This window comes from Drosophila erecta, unplaced genomic scaffold (assembly GCF_003286155.1).
Source record: "Drosophila erecta strain 14021-0224.00,06,07 unplaced genomic scaffold, DereRS2 tig00000126-arrow-pilon, whole genome shotgun sequence".
NCBI classification, from domain to species: Eukaryota; Metazoa; Arthropoda; class Insecta; order Diptera; family Drosophilidae; genus Drosophila; species Drosophila erecta.
The window spans coordinates 742956-765903 of NW_020825209.1; the positions used below are offsets into that span (position 1 = coordinate 742956).

Sequence of the window (22948 nt, forward strand, 5' to 3'; positions counted from 1 at the left end):
ACAAAAGAGCAGATTATTATTTATGTATTAGGTATTCTATTTACAATGGATATTAAGCGTTTTTAAGTTATGGCACCACCCTATCTTCATAAACATCCGTGCATTTGTGGTATTTTCAGTTGGAAACACAACTGATTCAGTTGGATAAACTTTATTCATTAAGCAACAGAAAGGCGTGATCCGGAGGATCCTAGTGTATCCTAAACATATCTGCTGGCGATGGCCAGGACCTTGGTGTAATCGGCTCCTTTGGCCAGTGTCTTCTCCTTGAGGATGGTTCGCAGGATCGTTGGAATGGGCACATGGATTCGCGTGCCCAGCGGACTGCCATTATCATCGATGAGCACCAGATTGTTGCTATCAAATTTGGGCTGTTTGGGCTTCTGGTTCTGCTTGAGTCCCACGAGGATGCCCTTCTTCATCTGGCCCTTGATGGCCACCAGCACCTTGTCTCCGATGAAGCCGACTCCCCGTTTGTTGTAGACATGAATGCACCTTGGAGGACGGCCCTCGGCCATCGCCTTCTTTCCCAAATCGCTGTTGTCTACCACCCGTAACCGGGCCAATTTCCGGATTTCGCAGCACGCCGGCGTCGTGTGAATCAACTCCTGTCTTTGCTGGCCGCCCAAGGCTCCCGCCATCGGTTGGGCCACTTGTCTAACTGTCTTCAGTATGCGGAGCGCCATTGTTCGCAGGTATTTTTCAGTTCCAAATATACTTAATTCATGAAATTCAAGGGAAGCACAACAAAAATAAATTATACAATTCTTTCTACTCGTGCGACAGTGTTGCCATATCGCCGAGCAAAACATATGGTGCGCTTCGGCACCGTTATCGATGTTACGGCCTAACAGAGCACGCAGCTGTTAAAGGCGGACTATTTGAACATTACTGTTAAAAGGTAAGTTTTTATAAATTGTTTTTATTTTATAAAAGATTGACCCATTAAAATTAGACGATCGACTTTCAACAACGATCAATCCCACTAAGAAAACAAATAGGTATTCTCGTCAGCCTCATATTTTTACCCGCCAAGTGCGGGTGCACAAAGAAAACCACATAAAACTTCTGGTTTTTATTTTATTCAGTTTAATACAATGCCATATATATATACATCACCGCATTAACTGCAGTTGTTTAAAAATAATTTATTAGCATTATTAACTCTCGGTTTTGGGCTAGTTTGTTTCGCTACCGTTTGTTTTTATTTATTTGACACGACTAAGTAGACCAGTCCCATTGGTTAGAAAATTGGTTACTATATTTCACTATGACGTACGAAATATTATATCGGCATAATAACATACATAGATATATATATATATATAGATAAATTTTGCGCTTTTCTTTTTCTTGTTAATTTTTTTTTTTTTTGGGTTCTCTTGTGACCTAATGACTAAAACAAACTTTTTAAAAAACTACATAGTTCATAACAAAAAACTAAGATTAGTTAAAAAAAAATGGGTGGGCGCTTTAAAAGCGCGGGGATGGGGGTGAAAATAAGTTCTACTAAATCTTGGCTTTTTCGAAATTATTTACAAACTCAACACTCAAAATGTACTGTTAACGGTTTATAAAATATATAACTTGTGCGCTGCATCTGTGATTTTCTGCCTGACTTTCCTCAGTTTGCGTTCCAAAACTCAGGATCGGTTGAGCTCCTCGCGTTTGAAATTCCGTATCGCGTCCAGCAGTTGAGAGCGCGGATCCGGCGTTGTGGGACCACTGCGTCCACCATTGGTTTTCACTGGCTTCAGAGCCGGAACCACTTGTACGGGAGGCGGCGGCGGCGGCGGGGAGGGCGTGGCCGCTGGCTGGGGTGTGGGCTTAAGTTTGACCTGCAGGCTCATCGGCTTAGTCTCCGGCTCCTGGAGCTTTAGCTCCACCTTGGTGGACTTCAAAGCCACGCTCGCACTTTTCGCCGGCGGTGTTGGTTTGCTTTCTGGCGGGGACTTGGGCGTGGGCGCTGAAGAAGGAGTGATTCCGTTTACGGACACTCTTATTCGCAAGGCCTGCTCCTGTTCCTCCTGCTCCTTGGCCAACATGCGTTCCTTGAACCCTGTGCGGCGTAGAGTATTCTGACCAAAGGGAGCTGGTGCAGGATTGGCTTCCACCGGCCTGTTCCTCTCCAAACTGGAAACAGGGCGTGGGAGGGAGTTCATGGCCAAGTTGTTGGCCACCTGGTTGCTTGGAGCAGCGGGTAGAGTGAAGCGATTGCTTTTGGCCGGACGCGGTAGTGTAGAGGAATGATTTTGAATGGGATTTTGGGCCTGAGCCACTGGATTTTCTATACGTTTTTCTACAGGTTTTACCGGGGTTTTAGGCCTTACTTGAACTGAAAAAGTTTCCTCTACGATATCTTGAACCTTTAGCTCCTGGACCTCTGGTTTTTCCTTCTTTTCCTGCTGTTGATTTTCCAAAATCTCATCTTTTAGCGGCTTAACCGTAATGGGAACATGGTATTCCTTTCTCTGGGGAATACCCATTCTCAAAATGGGTGAAGCCACTTCGATGGTGAGCTTGGCAGGCGGTGAAGTCACCTGTTGGGACTTCCCTGCCCCGCCAAAGATGTAGTCGCCTTCGTTCTTAATGGCCACAGTGGATTTGGGTCGTTCGCTCCAGGTGGCGAAATTAATGCTCGGTGGTCCCGAATACCGATAGGTGGTTGGCATAGGTTTGGCGCTCGGAGCTGGTTCAATTCGCTGACTTGGTTCATTTTCCACCATGGTGTTATTGGCGTTTCGCAAATTAACAGGACTGACTGGAGTGGCTGGGGTATTTGCAGGAGTTTTCGTGGTTTGGGAGCTCTCATTGGTTGAGGATTCCACCTTGACTGCTAGAACTGTTGAGGATGGCTCTGGGATCTTGGCAGCTGGCGGAGACATCTTTGACCCAAGAACGGGTGACTCCTTTGTGGCCACAGGTGGCGGCGATTCTTTCTGCACAGCTATCTCCTTTTGAGGCAACGAAATAGCTTGCTCCTCGACAGGTTTCGCAGCAGGAGGTAACGATGGCCTTTGAACTGGAGAAGTCCGTTGCTCTTGTACAGCAGGAGATGACTTCTGCAGCACAGGAGAGGACGGATAAGGTTCCTGCCTAGCTTTGACAGCAGGAGATGTTGTTTTCTCAACTTCAGGATTCGAATTTTTCGGGACAGACATGGGTGACTGTTGCGAAGCTGCAGTACGAGAGGAGCTGATGACTTTTGCTCCATCCACTGATGACTGTTCTTTGGCCAGGCTCTCCAGCTTTTTAATGATCTTTGGTTGGTCTGTAACAGGCGTAGCTGCACTGGCTCCACTTTCAGCCAAACTGTTTTTTCTGGAGTTCAGTATGGTCTTGATGACCTCTGGACTTTGCAATGAGGGTGATTCACCAATGCTCAACTCACTAGAGGAGCGCCTCTGACCCAAGCCATGGCCATTCTGCTCCAGCTTGTTTAGGGAGACGTGAGAAGAGCTGCGATAACTTAGAGCTCTTCCAGGTGAGGCTACCTCCGTCTCGCCGGCCGAGCTGCCTGCCTGAAAGGAATCAGCTCGTCCAATCCTCGTCGTACTTTTGGCCGTGGTTATGCTGAAGTTGGCCAAGCGATTTGGTTTGGCCGATTCGATTTCAGCCAGTTGGGGATCGGGTTGTTTCTTTATCAACGTGTCCAGACGCTGTTGGTTGATAATGGTGGCCAGTTCATCCACGATCTCGTCCAGCGGCGAGCCAGGACTTACCGAACCAGCATTGCGTTTCTGCATTTGCTGATCGGAGAAGTCGGGAGGGGGAGAGATGGGAACCGAGTAGTTCCACGAGGTGAGCGAGGTTTCACTACTGGGAGTGGCCATATTACCATTTGTTATGCTCGCCGGCTGATCCACGTGATTATCCTCTTCCTCGCATTCCTGGGCTGTCAGAGCTGCCAATTCCGCCAAACTGGTTGCCGTTGGTTCAGGCTTCTTGGATGTCTGGCACAGCTTGAAATTGTACACCTTGATTGCCTCATCGTCCTCGGAGCTTGATTCCTGCTGCGATTTCTCCGCCTCTGGTTCGGGAGTGACAGAAGGCGATGGCGCTGGCTCTCCAATACCCGAATCTGCTTGCTTTGAAGCCGCATCGTTGTCATCATCCTCTGTGGCACTGCCCAAAGATCGGGGCTCTGGGGTGGGAGTTCTATTTAGAAGGACTTTCGACACGTTTCCATTCGGTGATCCATTGCCATTGCCATTTACTTGGGGAAGTGGAGGATTGGCTGTCGGGGCAATGGGCAAGGGAGTGGTTGTCCTAGGCGCTGGTTGCGGAATATTCGGGGTAGGTGTCACCGGTTCCGGTAGTGAGGCCAGTGATATATTGTCTCCCCCACTTTGGAAGTCCGGTGGCGGAGCCGGTGCCGTTTTCTTTTTGATCTGCAGCAACCGTTTCCGGGGCGTTGGTTCCGGACCGCCAGCAATCGGAGGTTTCAGTTCCAATGTAGCATAATGGCCATCCGTTGAGTCCTCATCCGGCGACTTTGAGCTGTTCCCATTGCAGTCCAACTCCAAAGGACCGGAGAGATTGGGCGTGGACATGCAGAGCTGGGGGCGCTTGACAATTACCGCATAGGCGGGCTCGCTTTTCAAGCTAGCAGCCGGAATATCCGGAACAGACTGCTCTGGAATGCAAATCTGGCTTGGTGGCCGAGGAGCGGCTCGCTTTTTGCGTGGTGGAGGGGCTAGTACCTTTGCTGGAGGCACCACCACCGGGGTACGGGTGTAGTTCATTCCCGTCGAGTCCATGGAGTTCAGCGAGTTGCTGGAACTGTACGGACTCGGCGTTTTGGCCGTGACCTTCGAGTGCCGGCTGCTACTGAAGTCCGAACTGCTGCTCAACGAGTCGCGAGCGACTCCGGTGCGCTGGAATTTGTGCATCACATCCGGATTGAAGTTGTCATAGGACTCCGACTTGTGGCACAGTCGGATCTCTGAGAGACCCACTGTTCCGATCGTTGATTCGCAACTGTACACCTGACTAGCATCCACTGAAAGTCGAAGAAAAGCTCTTTTATATGTGAAATCCACCGTAAACACGTAGATCCACTTACCTGGACTGCGAAACTCGTACTTGTCCGCATCCAGTTGCTTGTTTTCGCAGACGAGTGACAGGAGCTTGCTCAGTGGTACCCTGGCACCCAAGCGGGCCACAAAGAGCTGATCCTTCGGCAGCAGGACGGTGATGCGGAAGGTCTGCTCGAAGGGCGCATTGCTGGTGGCCGCGGGCACCGGGGTTATCCGATTGTACTCCAATTGACTAGTCTCGTTTAGGTCCGTGTCCGTGGACAAATGGTGGAGCTGCGTCGACGACTTGGACAACTTGCCCATGGAGGAGCTGCCAGTGCCGGATTTGTCTGAAAGGCGCACAATGAAGATAGGGATTAAAGTGTTTGGGTAAAAGAAATCGAAATCTGTTAATGAATACAAATTGTGTCTTAAATCATTTCTGTTTTGCTTATTAACTATGTGGCTTGTTGATGATAGCCGAAAATTTAGATAAAGCTTAATGGTTTCCAAAGTTTGTTGTTACTTTTTGGCCACTTACCCTTTTTTCGGCCAAACCAGCGGTTCAGTGTGGAGAAGCCGCCCTTCATGCTGCTCATGTTGTGGGCGTGGCTTCGTAAGTGTTTCACCCTCTCTCTCTCTCTCTCACTCGCTCGTTTTCCTCTTCTTCCTCCTTCAGCGACTTCCGCTTCCGTTCCAAACGTGTCTTAACTTGCTCAAATCGGCGGTTGCTTCAAAATTTCGATCGGGTTTCGTAATATTCGTAGAGCATGCTAGAAAGTGGCGTGCGATTTGTGAGCTGCAAAATCTGAAAGTGGAAAAAGGCAAGAAAGCGAGTCAGAAGCGGTCCGATTACAAAAGACGCTCGGTCTTATCGTCTTTTTTTTGTTTTTTGGCTGATAAGGATGATGGAGGGGGAGGTGGGCATTCCTTCTGGCTCCTTATCAATACCGCCCATGTATAAGCCACATACGCGTTTCATTCCAGTTTTCATACCCTCTCCCAAACAAAAACCCTTATGTTGGGTGCCTGCCAATAAACGGCAACTTCGATTTCAAAAGTATGTTACGAAGTCGACTTGATGGCGCATTAGTTCTTACGTATTTGCTTTATCAATTAATTTTCTTGCCTGCTATTTGCCATTTTCGCCTGGCTTAGTGCTTAATTGTCGGCCGGGTTGTTTAATGGCCCACACCTACACACACACACAAATATAAATACCAAAAAATAGCTAACGATAAGCCCAAGAAAATCGAAATCGTCGGCGGCATTGAGAAGCGCGCGACTTGCGGGCGTTTTTTGTCGCGTGCGATTCATTTGCACACAATGCATATCGCGAAGGCGACTTCTACAATCAAACACAGGCACTTGTGTGTACATACTTGCATACATAGGGGCGAAATGGAACGAGGGGCAGCCAGGGGGCGTGGCACTGCTCACTCAGTAGTAAGTTCTAATGACATAGTTAGGTGATGCGGCAGTGTGTGTGCAAGACCATGCAAATTACGGGCAATTGTTGCAGCACCAACTTGTTCTATTGTCCGTGCACTGAGAAAAAATAGAAGAAGTCTTCATCGCAAATCAGTGAGATTCTATTTTTATGGGCTGCAAGTTCTTTCAGCACATGAGGTATATAGTTGACAGGAGATATATAGAGTGTATATTAATATCAAACATTTTTATTTGCTGTGCTTCGATTTGAACTTACAATTTAATTAGACATACAGCACGTAACAAACCTTTAAGGTTAATCGCAAGCGGTTCCCAGAGGAAGTGCATAGTTGCCCGTAATTGGGAAATCAATTCAGTAAATAACCTTCTGAACGACAAATAAAACAGATTTAATGGAACTAAATGATGATAATTGAACTTAGTACAGAACTCGCTTGACTTGGCTGTTCGTACTTTTAATTTGTTCATTTTGTACACCCTATTTATGGAGCAAAGGTGAAGTTGTTTGCAATTATATACTTCAATTACAAGGAATCTCAAACGGGAAATGGGTTTAATACGAGGCATCACATACGCAACAGATTCGCTACATTCCCAATGGACTTATGCTAATGAGCCGTACTGTTTGTAACCAATTGATTCGTGTTTGGTTTTCGGTGAACAGCCCCGACTAATTAGCCCCAACCATTAGCCAGCCTAATTAGATATAAAACCCAACATGTAGTCGTCACGTCGATTGCCATTAAATCGTCCGAAAGGATTGATACCCCTTGCGAATTTTGCGAGGCATTTAAGCACGATTTTGGAAGGTATTTATTTTCAGTTCATCTGCTCTTAAGGGTAGATTATCATTCATTCAAATGGGCAAATGTATCCGTATGTCTTTCCGTTTGGTATTTCCCCGTTCTAACTGTTTCGGGCTATCGATACGACGTTGTTTTTTGTTTTAACCCAACCGCTTTTATAGTCAGTCACTAAAGTTTACCTTGAAATAGACATGAGTAAGTAGAAATTCCGCAGCTATCGCGGGGCGACGATGAAAAATGTTTTTTTCCTTTTTTTTATTTTGGTTTTTGCCTTAAATCATCACGTTCCATAAACATGACTGCGTTGTGTGTTGCCAAAAATAATGAGCCTGCCTAATGGCGTTAAGTGTTTGGGGGCCTTTGTGAACCGGCTAATTGAAATAAAAATTAATTTGCTCTCGGATTGTGGATGGTACGTGAACTTTATACTCTGCCTATTGCCATACTGTGTCCGGGATATACGCGTATCTTTATAAAGCCGCTCAGATTTATGGCCATTTATAAGCTCTTGGCTATCTAAGCATATTGCCTAGTATATTGTATGTATGGTATAGCATTTGAATAGCGGTGAATCAGAGCCAACTGCCAACTGCCAACTGCCAACAGTCAACAGCCAAATGCAGCTGAACAATCCGACGTAATTGAACTGTTTGCTTTGGCACGTTGGCTTCGTGTGTTTCGGATTGGAGATGGTTAAGTAACCCTCTATCGATTTCGATTTCCACTTCTCACACGAGCAGCCCAGTTAACAGACAAACAACGAGTGATATGATACATAACGTGGAGTACGATCGACTCACAGCAATTCCCATTCCGGCGTTTATCAACTCAATCGTCCCGTAGCAAGGTCTCCGGAACTTGGCGAACTCAGATCACTTTATCGCAGTGTGAACTTGATTGATCAGCGACATGGGGCGACCTTAGCTACATATACTTGTACATACATATGTATCTTTGGCAAGAGTTCTTGTTTATCTTAATTAGTATATTCTTTTATTGTTCTCATCGAGAGTCATTATTTGAAACTTTATGGCTAGGCAGCCCACTGGAGATCCTTTGTTTTCGTTCTGAATGGGAATGGAACCCATTAAAACCCCTGGCCATTTGGGTCTTTATGGTTCTTCTTCAGGGCGCTGGATAGCCCAGGCAGAAACTACGACTGCCATAATCACATGCTAATTTCACGACTTATGTCTTTAGACATTTTAAAAGGCTGATTCTTCAGTCCGTTATGTGTACTCTTCGAATTGGCAACTTTCTACCGTTACACATGTGCCCGAATAAATGGAGGCATTTTCATTTTGGGGGCTCAAGTACCGCTCCATGTTTAAATAAGCCGAATCAGAAGTGCAAATAGTGGATGATTAATGACCCAGCTCTGTGGCTTCGGATGTGATTATTGGATGTATCGGTATGTCGAAATGTCGGAATGCCGGAATGTCTGATGCCAGGGGATCGCTCCATCATGGGCTTAAATATAGAGATGTTTCGACTGCGAATCGTTTTCGCTGCTCAATGGATGACACTGACATTGAAGTTCGGCATTGCATTGCATTCAGCAGCGGATCGACTTGAGGTTGATCCAAAGTTAGGCGATGATATCATGGTGGGCAACGGACGTGAGGGAATTTTTTATTGGTGCTCATCATTGTTTTTCAATAATCATGACCCATCCAGCTAGACGGCTATGCTAATTTCCTTGGACTGCTAACTCGCTGGATCAGCCAGCAAACCCACCTGCGGAATGACTTTCTCGAGTCACTCGAGTTGTTCGCCTGTTTTGCGGCAACTTTATCTGTTCGCTTGTTTGGCTTGTTGTGAGTTATCAGCCTAGTGATACGCATGACTAATCCCGAATATGCTAAGTCGTAGTCGTTGTCGTGGTCGTAATGTCGCCACTGTCACTTGCGGGCCTTTATCTATTTCAATTTGTGCGGCAATTTTAGCCACTTGATTAGGCCGCTTCGCTCTGCAATGTGCGATCCTCGCGGTCTCTGCCATATGCTACATACACATTGTACATAAAAATGTATATGTATATGTGCAAGCCCCTATGAATGCCAGCAATCACGTAGCACTGCAATGGCTCGAATGGCTCAGGAGATGTCACCTGTACCTTTGACATTCGATTGGGTAATCCAGTGGCACTTTGCACTTCTCAAGTGTGACGTGTATACTAGCGTGCAAATTACATACACACACATACTGGCGATAGCAAACTCTAAGTAGAGTATAGGAAGGTCTATTATTTTAATTATGATACTAAATGTGAGGAGGCAAAGCACGTCGAACGAATCAATCAAGAAAACCCCAATAGAGATAAAGAATAATTTGAAACGATGGCATAATACTGCCGAAAGACACCAAAGAAAGAAATGGTAATGGATTGCGTTTCCAAAGAAGGCAACGTGTTCGAATAAGTTGAAATATGAATGAGGCGGCAGCAGGGATGACGAAGAAGAAGAAATGAGTTAGAAAAAATCAATAGGCCGACTATTTTCCGCACTTTAAGCCAGGTTCTTGCGGTTCTGCCGCCGACTGAAACCCCAACTTCCTTGGCTAATTGAAAACAAATCGCCCGACGCTTGGCTTATGGCAAGTTTTCCGTTAGTTTTACAAAGATAACAATGCAGCAACTGTTTTGTAAGTGGCAAATGCGTACAGCTGTGTTCAAAATAATAGCAGCGGCTCAAGTGTTAAGTCCGTGAAGAAGCATGGTCTGGATGAAATTTCCGATTGGAAGTTCATTTCAGCGGTTCTAGTACTCTAATGTCTAGTGGCGACTGCTAATATTAGCATTATATTATATTATTAGTATATTAGCGGTATATGTAGTTGTTTCGCAGGATAGGTTAGGTTAGTCAGGACCCCAATGTATGTACGTGACGAATCACTGCTCGCACTTTGCACTTTCAATTCCATTCGTGGCTTTCTTTTGCTCGTCACTAGCCGCACATACATACATACATACGTACAAATGTACATAAGTGCAGCGATTGTTGTTCGACAAATTGCACGTTGTCATAAACAGACATACATGCATACATAAATTAATGCACGCACAATAGAATTCAGCTACGTATTAAGATGAACTTGAAAAACAACAAAAAATTGCGTACTAACTGCGGCTAGCGGTGTTTTTCGGTTTGGCTTTCTCTCTCTCTTTCTAGACGAGGAGAGTAGCAACTTTTGCGAGGCGGCGCCGACGACGACGTTAACAAAACTGAAAACAAAAACGCGCAAATTATGCATAGAACACAAAAGCACGCACACACGTGAAGAACACCACACACCGATACGCGCAAACAAGAGACCACAATAATAGTGGCAATAATAAACCAACGGTAACTCTCTAATAGTGGAGCCAACAGCAATCAAAGAGAGCGGCTCTCTCTCTCTGATGATATCTTATCAGACCATGCCAAACGATAGAGCACAACAACAAATTGTAACGCGAAGGAAAACACGAAAAATGCATGCGAAATATTTTGGAAGTTTTCTGATTGGAAATAAATTTTTTAGAAGTTTTCAATTGGAATGATTTCTGCTGTGCGTAGCATTTTCAAATTGATTGATTTATTTCTGGTATTTCATTCTTGAAACCTCGCTTTCATTGATATTGAGCTGTATTTTCCATTTCTACTTCGAAGAAACTCTCTAGTTTACATTCGCTAAAGATTTTTGGTTAGAATTTGTATAGAATTCAGATGCTTTTTAGCGTTTTAATACCTATGATGGCTTTTGAACTCGTGGGTTCTAGGAGTGCGCTTTGACTGGACTTGTATTCACTCTGGTATCTGGTCTCTGGAATCTGTAGCTCTGCGTATCTGTATCTTCACTTGTCGCCGCTCTTGGGCCAACTGAACTAAAGCTTTTAGCTATATGCGTTGCATAAGTCAATGATGATGAGCTGCGCCGACTGCAGCGCCGACAGAATTGCGCAAGTCTCGCGTTCTGATTGACGACCTTCAATCGCAGTTAACTATTACTATAACGCGTGGGAGTCAAACCACCTTCTCTTAGTTTCTTCAGGGGTGGCGCTCCTTGTGCTAAAAATGTAAAATTAAAACAAGAAAACCACCAACGCTTTTCACTGCCAGGAGTGGCGACGTCGACATGCGTGACCATTTTCGGCCCATAGCCAAGAAATTAAAAGAAAAAACAAAAAGAAGGAAGGAAGCCTCACCTAAACGCACACGCACACTACCTTTCTGATGACATCATACATAGGTAAACCACCATAAATGGACATTCCGAAAGACTGGCTATAGGGTGTGTTCCACCTTCTTGCTGTGCGATTAAATTAAGTGCATCTCAGAAATGAAAACTTATTGATTTCAGTTTGCTTCAAATTCGAAACTGCATAGAAACTGCATTGTTGAACTTGAGGAAATGCCTACAAAGTGTACATTTAATTGGGATTTTGCACAAACCATTCATCATCAGCGAATACTTGGTGTTGAAAAACAATAGCTCAATGGAAAACTTCTACTTCAATGTTCTAAGCAATATTAGAATCAGTTGTAGGAATTTATTATCGACTTATTTGGGTAGTAAGAGTACGATTCCCGTAAGGCCCCACCTGCTATCGCATCCATCTCGCATGGCTTCCCTTCCAGACCTATCAAGACCCTATCTTGATCGCTTAAGGCCTGTTTGACTCGCATAATAGCGGTTCTGCATTATCGAAAGTCCCGATAATGTACGCGAAGAATTCCAATAAATTTGGTCTTTTTCGGACGCCTGATATGAGTGAAGTATTTTCGAGGGCGCCACCAAAACATTGGAACACCCAAACTAACCCGCCGCAAACACCATACCATCTGGCACTCGATGTAGAGTTGTACTCGTGCTTGTACATGTAGCTGTTATATCTCCATCTATTTGTAGTTGTACGGGCACGTTTTGGGGTCTGTGATAACCTCAACCTTAACACAGTCGTGTCTTCGGTCGTCGTGAAGGTTTCCTCGCAGACGGGGGCGTTGCTGTCAGTCGTGTACTATTTAGATGTCGATATGTGTAGCAATAGCGCAATAACACATCGTATCATTGGGGCATTTCTCCAACAGCCAACAGACAAAGACCTCCTGTCTGGTACTTGGTGACCCCGATTTGGGGAATTCTTCTGCTGTTTCTTTTCTTTTCTATCTCTCTCTCTCTCTCTCTCTCTCTCTTAGCTTTGCCTCATTTTTTCGTAGCTGTTGCGAAAAGTGGCACAAACTCATTCCGAAAAGCGGCAAGAAGAACACAGAGAACGAGTCGTAAACAAGTTTCGCGATGGCAAATTCGACAATGAAAACCATATGATCAGCGTAATAATAGTTATGATCATTGGCTGCCAGAGGTACGCTTCAGGTCGGCTCGAAAGATCTCTTCGTGGCAAATCGTCTATAAATATTTTGTGGCACGCCTCGGAAAAGCAACCCTCCTTTTCACTGTTTTTGTTTTCCATGGAAGGCGGATGGAAAATGCACGGCATAGCTAAGAAAAGAGTTGATCTACATACCGGGCCACAACAATCTCCGTTAGTCGTGGCCCTTTTATTCAGTTTTTTCCTCTCTTTTTTTGTTTTTGCATGTCTCGCTTTAATTAGACTTCAATCAATGCCAGAGGCAATTGTCAGCGCCCTGTTGGCTTTATGCGCATTCTACACCGGGGAAAACACCTAGTACCTCAGATTGGCAAAGCAAATGTACCTTTTGTGGTATCGTTTATAGTACGATGAAGACATAGTAAGGCTTTAGTATGCCCTAAAACCAAGCTGTGCAGTATACTCCACTTTTTTCTGTGCAGCAACTCGCACTCCAACTCTGACGTCAGTCATTAGTTCGCAGAATGGGGTCAACAGCAATAATGCAGTACCGCAGACTGGATCCCCCCGAACCACTCGATCTGCACAGAGTCTTAGCCAAACTGACAGTTGCATGCGTTTGCGATGATTTCAGTTCGACGAGATCCAAGCAGCTGATTCAATTACGGTCGCCAGTGAATTGCCGTCCGGACAATTCAATGTGGCTCAATCTGCGACAGACATTTGCGTACACATGTGTTCAAATTCGCAGAGTGGAGTGCGACAGGAGATATCCACTTACACATGTTGATCCATCTTGTATTACATGTGTGCATAACCACCATTATCACTGCTCCCCACCTACTTGTATATGTACTTCGTCTACTTGTATATGGTTTAATCTATGAAGTATTTATTGCTGCAAACTCTTGCCTCCACAGCTCTTTGCCCCGATTCCCTCCGCTTTGTGGACTTTGACTAGGGTCAGTAGTAATAAGAACGTGATATAATCCTTATCTGTGATCCAAGTGTAGTAAGAACTACTTGCAATGTTGGAGGTCAAGAAAATAGGAATATTTTACGTAGTGTGTTTGCTTTTTGGCAATTCACATTCTGTAATTGCGGTGGCTGCCCATTAGATAGCCTATTCCATGGATACCCTTTCGTGGCTCTGACCACCTGCTGGTGTTTTTTTTCTTTTGGAACTTCAGAGCACTGAAAATGCCCCTCAATAAACGGCAACGGTGCATAGTCAACCAACCTGTCAAGATCGGGTTTTTTATGACTATTTTTTGGGTGTTTGAGTGTTGCAACTGGCAACCACAGAGGCAGCAACATGCTCACCAGCTCCCCACACATCCACAACCAATTGCAGACCAAGTGCTGCTAACAACAATTTGTTGGAGTGCATTTTCCACATTGCAAACGGGGATGCCGGTTTTTCAAATCCCCAACCCCGCCCACTGGCCAAACGAGCTGGAAAACGGCTGCCTGGAAGAAAGTGAAGCGAAATGAAATGCAGCTGCACCAGCAACATGCCACTTGCAACTTGCTACTCGCCGCTTTTTCTTCTCTCTCCCTCTGCCACTCACTCTCTCTATCTATCTCCCTGGCTTAAGCAGCTTTCTTACTTGGGTAATAACTGGCTTGCATTTCATTTGAAAGACGTTTAACGCACTGCTTTAATTGCATTGTGGCAGCCAGATACAACTGCAACCATCGGACGCAAGATGCAGCGTGTTGCTGCTGGCACCCCTGATGTTGCTGCTACATATAGTCACGGTGAGTTGCTGCTGGGCTTGCCTTGCCTTGCCTTGCCAAACAACCTTGACATGCAGCCAAACTAATGACAGGAAATCGTCGACAAGTGCGCGGCCCAATCCCATCTGCAGTTTGAAATCTGCCATCTCCATTCTACGGTCTCCAAACCCATGCGCAAACCAATGCGATCCATTCCAATCTAGTCCCACACAGAGATGAGTTCGCCTCACCTTATTATTTAGTAGTTGGTGTCACAGTAAAGCTTCTGCTGATTGATGGACCCTTGGCCAGATTTGTTTTTATGTTTTTCTACGCTTTACTTTGTAAGTGGTCGCTTAAGTCGTTCATTCTACCAATATATACAAGCTCTTTCCTTTCGATTTCCGCATAACTTGGATTCGAATGTAGTGCTTAGTTCGGCTTTGAGATGTTCAACTGTGGTTTGATTGCATTGGTTGGTCGCGCTTTTTAATTGCACGTCGCATCCAACCGGTTGCCACTCGAATTGAACAATCGCCGCCCATGCCATCCACGTATCTGTATCTTGAATCTGTACGAGTATATCCGTAAGTGCAAGTATCTGCATCTGTTTGCCAGGCGAAGCAACAAAAATGCGGCTAACTTCGTTTTGGCCATTTGAACCGATTGATCACGGACTGGTGGACAGACGCCGAAAGGCTGCTGGCCATTTGGAAGTGGAGTGTCTGCACCACAAAGTGCACCACTGCACCACTAGGCGGGGTGCATTGAACCAATCGAAATTGAATCGAACAAATGTGGCTCACCTTGGCGCAAGATATTTCTCTATTGCTCTCTTTTTCCATGGGGTATGTGTGTATGGAGGTGTGTGTTTGGGAGGGTGGGGCAAATGGGCAAATGTTTATCAATGAAATTGGACAGCTGAATGGGTAACTAGGTGGCCAGGTGCCACCGCGAACCACCAATTAGTGGGTGAACATGGCCTGGCCAAATATGAGAAAAATGCTAAGCTAATGGAACGTGTCGCGAAAAAAGAACCAGCCAAATTCGCATATACCTGTATGTTGCAGTTACACTTAAGGGCTTCAACATTTCCATTACATACTCCAAACTATAATTACTCATAGTGTTACTTTAAAGTGGGTACATTACTGATTTTCTTTGACAAATCTTTAGATGGTTGTGTTGATATAGGAGGAATGGTGTTATTTTAGGCGACTATATGATCTTGGATATCTGCTTTCTGTGAAAATCCATGTCCAGCTCGGATCGTTTTCAGAGCTACATGTTCCGGGAGGCGGAAATCGGATCCGATTACCCTGGTGATCCGCTCCAGAAGCTGGATGACCAGTCGCGAATTGGATGAGCTCACACCGCCTGGAATGCAGTAGCGATTCGGAGTCTGATTCCGCAAACAAAAAAGCCAAAGTACGCATAAAGCTGTACAAAGTATATAAAAAGTCAGGGGGGAACAAACCCAGGCGCATGTCATTGGCCGGACTTGGAAACGGATTCGATACGATACTCGAAAACTGTCAGCCATATATTTGCATGGTAGATAATGGCCATCATCTGGCTGGCATTAAGATTCATTGCGAATGCAAGTCACAGCTTTTGGTTTGGTGGGAAACTACGGACACGACTGTCGCTGACCTTGAAATGGACCCCATAGAAAACCAGCCAAGAAATCCGCTGAGAAATCCGGCAAGAAATCCATGGCAAGAAACCAGCCAAGAAATTCACCATCAGGGCAGAGAAAGTAGTTAGCCAACCAGTTGGCGGCTAAGAAAAAGTAAAATTATTTTAGGACAGGCCGCCGAGAAAAGTATGTCACCTGCACCCAAGGCACTTAGACTTTCAGACCTGGCCGAAAAAAGCAAAGACCTGGCCAAAAACAGCTGTGGCAAGTGGCTGGTTTTACTTTCTGCACCCCACCCTCCCCCGCCGAAAAGCAGTGCACAGAGAGAAAATACTACAATCAACATATTTCGCATACCAAGCTTTAAGGTATCTGGAGTAAAAAACTAAATGCAACCCAAATTGATCTCGGTTCGGAACAATATCGCCTCAATATCTCGGTTACGCTCAGTGTAAAGTATCGACAACAAGTCTCTCTCTCTAGATTCGCATACTGGCCAAACAAGTTGGCCAAGGCCCCCCGATCACTGATCACTCCGCTCCCAACTGGATGCGTGTTGCATGCCTTCTCTGAGCAGGAAGCACTTGCAACTTGCAACACTTGCAGCACGCAAGCGCCGCTTGATTTGAGCTCTGGTTCGTTTTTCTCTATGCCACTTTTCGGAGTTCGGCTAATGGAATTCCAGCCTGCACTTATATAAAAGATTAGACCCGCCGATGCCTCAGTCATGTCACGTAGCTCCCGGCTGAAGATATCGACTGCCGAGCGTCCAAGTCTTGGAGCCTCGGACTCCGAGATTATACAATGATCGAAATGTGTGTTTTGGGAGCGTCTCTCGCTCATGTGAGGCACGTCCTCAGGCATCATGCTTTGGACATTAGCTAAACCCAATGGGACTTCAATCGATCGCTGTTGTCTGCCATCAGTAGTATGCGCGAGTGCTTCGATGGCGAAATGGGCTATCGATTGTGGGGCGATTTCGAGGGAGGAATAGCTAGTATATGATAGGTGAATCTCGTATGGCACTACCACTGATCAAAAAGTTCTTATAATTCTCGCTGTTGTGGGGGCTTAACAAATGATACACAATTTGTACAGACTTGTGGCATTCAATCGTTCTATTAGTATTCTACGTGCAGGTTCTCGACAGAGAAAACATAACTTTTTTTCTCATTATGTGAGTTTTTTAAATTCCCCCCACCTAGTATGTACAAATTTCAAATAGTAAAGCCAAATCACGTATCGATATTTGCTATGATTATGCAATACATGGCTAAATCTGCTTTGTGCATTTGGGGCGTATTTCACGCACGTCTACCCACCCGCCGCTCTTTCTTCGCCTGCGTCTGCTCCTCCGTCTTCTCCGCAGTCTTCTCCACAGTCTTCTTCACAGTCTTCTTCCCAGTCTTCTCGGGTATCTGCAGCCCTTGCCCAACATTCGTGGATTTCATGCTGACCCACTTGCCCCAATGCGATCCCATTTCAACTCTTCGGCTTTCTGGGCTTCTCCTCTTTCTTTTTTGGTCTTTTTGTTTTTTGTTGCCCCTTTTTCTTTTGGCCATTTTCAATGTCAACACGCTTTTTTGGGTGACAATGAACAATCAACTGGAGCTGGATGCTTTTTTGCCTAATTTCTTTGGACAGCGCGTGTGTTTTGCGTTTTCAGCAAAACAAAATTAATACAAAAAAAGGTTTGCGAAAACCAGAATTTACACGAAATCATATGTAAATGCCATTGAAGATTTGCATAAAGACGCGCCATAAATAACAGTTTTTATATTTTATTTTCGTCAGCAGCTTTCAGGTTCAAAGCAATTAAGTAATAACACAAATCAAAGTTAACAAAGGCTAAACGTAAACTTTAAATTATGCAAGTCTCGCCTAGCGAATGAAACCACGGTTCGGTGATCTGGAGGCTCCCCGACCAGTAAGACACATTATTACCACGCATTTCAAGTTCAAATAAAAAAAAAAAAAAAACCCCGTTTTGAGCTAATTTCAAAACTGCTTTTCAAACACTACGTCCCGTCCAATGAATCCAATAAAAACCAATACACCCCGGTGGTCAGTGGCCGGTCAACTGCATTAATAATGCTGGAATATGTCGAGTTTTTCACGCTTTCGTACTCGGCACAATTGAGTCGAATTGCAATTGAAAAGGAAAAACGAGAAGCGACAAGAAACGAATTGCAATTGTTAGACAAGCATATAAGTGCGTATATGCGCACAGTTGTGGCCACTGAAATAGCACTGAATTGAGAAAAGCTAAGTATCTGTAGAGTTTGGAATGTTGCAACTAGCATTCGTTTTAATTGTTTGGTCAATGATCGGTGAACTATAGATCACAGTAAATGTAATCTGGTGTTTCTTTTTCTATATTGGTTCTAAAATTGCTATATAACCAAGTCTAATGTGAATTCAATTTATTAAGCTGACTTCCACAACCACCAAACTCGCATAAAGATTTTATAGCATGCTGAAGTTAAGTACCACTAAGTAGAAAAACCAAAAAGAAAAAAAAGCCAATAATTATTTGAAAGCGTTAAAGCAATATAGCAAATGTTGCCCATTTAACTTACTCTTTGCATTGCTATTAACTGAGCTTTATTTGTTTATTCATGCATGCCCGCCCATATGAGGGTGTTTAATTCCATTCCATCCGTTCAGCTTTGCTTGGATGCTCTGTTGCAAGTCTGCTGTGCCAGCATGCTTTTGCTTTTTGGCTCATGCTTCGGTTCTCCCCTTTGGCACGTGGTACAATATCAGTTTTGCTTGCTCGCCCATTTTTCGTGTGACAATTTTTGCGTTGGGAAATCTTTGAAGCGTCACCAAAGTCTAAAATATCAGTGGTCCGCAGGAGGCAAGTGGAGGGGATGTTGGGAGCATACCGGTTTGCTTAGAGAGCAAACACGTTTGCTGAACGGCTGCCCTTGTCAAGGTCATGCCCAGTCAAATGCTGCTCTTTTTGTACATTATTTTGGTTTCTGTTTTACCAAAGGCAAACTGCAGCTTTCGTTTCACAATTTAATGGAGAAGTAAAATGATGGATCAGCAGCTGATCTATTGTATAACTGTGATGTCCCCGACTTTAAACACAAACACGGATAAAAAGAAAAAAAAAAAAATAAAAGGAAAAAAAACAATGTTTGGTCAGAAGGGGGGAAAATAAACTGTGGTTGTTGGGGGCTCTTGAGTTCAACGACTCCTCATGACAATTGGCCATTGTTGGTGTTGTTTGTTGAATGTTTTGTCGTGGCAAAGGCAAAAGCACAAGCACAAGCAAACCAACAGCACGAGCAATTAAAAAGACGTTAATTTGTCGACTTTTGTAGCCACGAAATTGAATTTTCAACTGACCAACTTCAGTGATTAATAGCATTGACGGCCAGCTGACTTAGCTATCTCCAAACCCGAATCAAATTCTTTGAGTCGAATTGCTTTAGAGGCAAATGGGAAATGGTCCGCTTCTGTCGCTCATAATTACCGGAGTCTAAATTAACGACTGCGGCGCAAACGCAAACGCCAACGGTTAAAGTCACAGTCAGCGAACTCTGAACACATACACCCGGATAAACACACAGCTACAAAGTTACAGATACAGAGAGCCAAAGGTATGCTCGTGCATGATTCTAATTACTATGTATGGGCTTTGTGCCCCATGGATTATATAGACAATGCATAGGGAGCGGGCTGAAGAGGGCACAGAACAAAAATAGTAGAATCCAGCAGCAACAAGAACTCCATTGTTCGTCGAGCGTCGCCAGCGGAGCGTCAGTTGGAGAATGGAGAATCGAGAACGAAGAATGGAGAATGGAAGTTCAAGTACCCCCCGGCAGAGGCATTACATGATAGCTATAGATCATAGAGGAAGTCTTTAAGCAAACGTCGTATCCCAAGAGAAGAAGAAGAGATGAGGTGGGCTTCTGGTGGGGCGAATGTTAGTAACTTTTTGATACCTGAAGGAAAATTACCATAAAATTGCTCTTATTTTCGTATTTTTTTACCTATGCATTAAATATTTAAAACATATTGTTAGCCAAAATCAAATTACCGAAGAGCTAATGCAATGAACGCTCGGTACTATTATCTTTCCCGCATTTGTTCCACAGGTTGTAGCAGTTTTGTGTACACAGCGCATTACACAGAATTTCCAGTATCAAAGGTAAAAGGGGATCATCGACGGCGACTGGCCATTAAAGATTTAGAAAGGCCCTTCATCACGCAGTTGCGGGTAGTCCAAAATCGAACGAAAGTGAGAGGAGCGCGCGGCAGAGTGACAGGTACAAAAAGCGAGATAAAGCAATGGCGCCCAACGGGGGGCTTTTGGGGTGAGGAGGAGGCCCAGGTGGGAAAATAAAAGAGAGTGATCCGAATCGGAAGGGAAATAAGGCGCAGATTCCTTCAGCAAATTGTAACCCAAGACTTTGTTTGTTCGTCTTTTGTTTGCATTTTGAGTTCTGATTCGGGGACTTAAGCTACTTGCGAGGCAGCTGTTGGGCCGACACTTTTTTCGGGAGGGTTTGTCAGTTTTCAATCTCGAAGTGCTCGAGCTTATTGCGCGTCGGTGAGAATCAGATTCAGATTCAGAATCAGAATGAGAACAATTCTACGGTGAGTCAAATACCGTGGACAAACTCAACGAGCAACCATCTTTTGTTTTCTCACTGAAATTGTTTATTGTTCGGCGGCTGGAGCGATGCAAATGTTGTATAAAATTCAATAAACTGCAAAACCAGTTTATCAGTTGATCGCCGAGCTTGGTTTCTCAGAGAAAAGTCTTGGGCAAAAGTTGCCAAATAATGAACGCCATATGTATGTGTACATTAAAATTAAAAAACAAAAAATGTATAAATATAATACAAAAAAAAGTCGTCGGCAGATTCGAGCTTCATGTCCCAATCATCATGATCACCGTTTGTTGTCTTTGTCGCCACGTTTTTGTTTGTCTTGCTTTTATTTGATTTTTTCCCCATTTTTGCTCTTTTATGCTTATTTTTTTTTACTTTTTATGTGAGATTCAATTAAAAACTTTTGACCAGCAATTTCATAAATTTGCGGGCTTACGAGCGGGGGAAATAGAGGAGGGTGCTCCCATCGTATCCATCTCCATCTAACCAGTTTGATGTTAATCAATTTTCGCAACAAATTTTTGCACTTGCCATTTGCCTTAGCGGAACCAAAAACAAAAAAAAAAAACAAAAAAAGCTTTAAAACAAGCTGCGAATTTTTTCCAAAAGGAAACATGCGCTAAATAGAGCCATACAAGTATCTATTTACGTTTTCGAGTTTTTCACTTGCTGGAAATTACTTAATATGCATTTAGCCGCCGTGCTTCGACCTTACATAGCTGCCTGCTTTTTCGATCGATAGTTGAAAGCCGCGATAATGCCGTTTCCGCTGTGGTTTTCATCGCCGATCGGGCCAGCATCATTATGGCCATAAACAATTGATTGCCGCTCAGTTATGTGGCCGCCTGCCAGTTTGGATAATTATATTATCAGAGCTCCGATGGCTTAGCATTCTGGTTCTCACTCCGCAGAACTTAAGATCTTCAGATTTCCAAGCATCGGCGACGAGGAAGTGGAGTCGTGTAAGCTTTCGATTCCCAATCCAATCCGATTCGCTGCTTTCACTGCTGACTCAGTGGCTTTTTCTTCTGACGAACTCCGACTATCTGTCATTTTGATTTTCCGCTTTTTGCAGGCCACCCTGGGGCAACCGCACTTAAAGATGGTGCGATTTCCTAGACTGCGGGGAAAAACAAATTCAGGGGAAACCAGGTGATGCGGTTTTAACTGAGCTGAATTTAAAAAAAAACATTTCCCTAGTTTTGTAAACAGACACGAAAGTGCTAAATTCTAAAGTGAAAAACATGTTCGAAGCCCCAGCACTGCTCACAGTATAAACTGTATTGGGTGTATAAGGCCGGAGTCTTTATACATAATGATTTGATGCATATAGACAATTGCCACATCCTTTGCCCCACTGTGCAACGTGTGAATTTTGCAGCCCAGGAGAGTTTTTTGCCCCCAGCGCACCGGCATAATTTACCGTTTTGGAGCTTTATCTGCCGATCGCAGATCGTTGTTGTTAGTTAGCAGTATTATTTCTGTTGGTGTTGCACTGGTTGTAAGTGAATTTTTCAGAGCTGCTGCAAAACGGAAACCAGAAGAAACTGACAACTTACCTAGACAACGACCTCAATTAGCAAATCTGTTTGGGCCGCGTCTTTCCATGGTTCTAAACTGCCTCTTGATGTGGAGTAAAGCGATGTGTTGCGATGCGATGTGATGTGATGTGTTGTGCTGTGATGTGATGTACTGTTGTTGGCTTAATGGCGCTCTATTTCCTGCCAGTTCGCATGCATCGGTCTATAATGCCTGTGTGCCACAGGTTAGCACACTCTCACACACTCTCTTTTCTATCTTTCTTTTTTTTTTGGTTAGATTTTCGGTAGGCACTTTCAAGCAAAAAAAAAAAAAAAATGGAAAAAAAGAAGGGAACAAAATAGGCAAATTATTCTGCACACACTCAAAAAAATCTCACTACACTCGCGCAGCCAATTAAAAAGCCATGTAACGTATGTAAATAAACAAAGCTCGGCGAATTCTTTACCCCCAGGTTTTCTACCGCGAGCAATCGGCGCAGCGAGAGCGTCCGTTCGGCATGAAACTCGTTTCTCGACTGAACCAACCGCTCAGCTGAAAGCTGACTGAGCCGCAGCTGCAGCTGCTCAGCGCCAGCGGGCGCCAGCTGACGAGCAAGAGCGCGCGGGAGAGCCCAGTCGCCAGAGCAGCCAGCCACCCAGCTCCCAGCTCCCAGCCACCCAACCAACCACCCAACCGATCCACCTCCCGACCTGGAAGCCCAATCCCCGTGACCCGATCCCCCAAAGCTTGGGGAGTGCGCTTTAACCCACCGGGCACACGCACGCACGAACGGAATTACAATTAATTTGACCAACATTTTCAGTGGGAAGAGCACCCTGCCCCTCCCCAACAAA

The 22948-nt window shown here is 44.6% G+C and overlaps 2 protein-coding genes across 3 annotated transcripts; both read right to left on the bottom strand.

The window, feature by feature from the left end:
- Window positions 1–103: 103 nt before the first annotated feature.
- Window positions 104–826, bottom strand: LOC6555596 (39S ribosomal protein L14, mitochondrial). Its single transcript, XM_001982612.3, has one exon. It carries the CDS (start codon window positions 810–812, stop codon window positions 201–203), a length of 612 nt encoding a protein of 203 aa, XP_001982648.2. The 5' UTR covers window positions 813–826; the 3' UTR covers window positions 104–200.
- A 534-nt stretch (window positions 827–1360) lies between these two features.
- LOC6555597 (nucleolar protein dao-5) lies at window positions 1361–22660 on the bottom strand. Of its 2 annotated transcripts, XM_026982557.1 has the most exons (5): window positions 22561–22660; window positions 22133–22405; window positions 5560–5826; window positions 5066–5368; window positions 1361–5002 (listed from the first exon to the last, which is right to left on the bottom strand). In XM_026982557.1, the coding sequence occupies exons 3-5, from the start codon at window positions 5615–5617 to the stop codon at window positions 1644–1646; spliced, it is 3720 nt and encodes a 1239-aa protein (XP_026838358.1). In that variant the 5' UTR covers window positions 5618–5826; window positions 22133–22405; window positions 22561–22660; the 3' UTR covers window positions 1361–1643. The 2 variants fall into 2 exon arrangements, with proteins under 2 accessions (XP_026838358.1, XP_026838359.1); XM_026982558.1 differs by lacking the exon at window positions 22133–22405 and having other exon boundaries at window positions 22561–22642.
- Window positions 22661–22948: the final 288 nt, after the last annotated feature.

Coding starts and splice junctions, on each gene's coding strand:
- LOC6555596 (XM_001982612.3), bottom strand. CDS start 812: ATGTTTTGCTCGGCGATATGGCAACACTGTCGCACGAGTAGAAAGAAT.
- LOC6555597 (XM_026982557.1), bottom strand. CDS start 5,617: ATGAGCAGCATGAAGGGCGGCTTCTCCACACTGAACCGCTGGTTTGGC. Junction 5,369..5,559: donor CTGGTTTGGCCGAAAAAAGG/GTAAGTGGCCAA, acceptor TGCGCCTTTCAG/ACAAATCCGGCACTGGCAGC. Junction 5,003..5,065: donor GTACGAGTTTCGCAGTCCAG/GTAAGTGGATCT, acceptor TTCGACTTTCAG/TGGATGCTAGTCAGGTGTAC.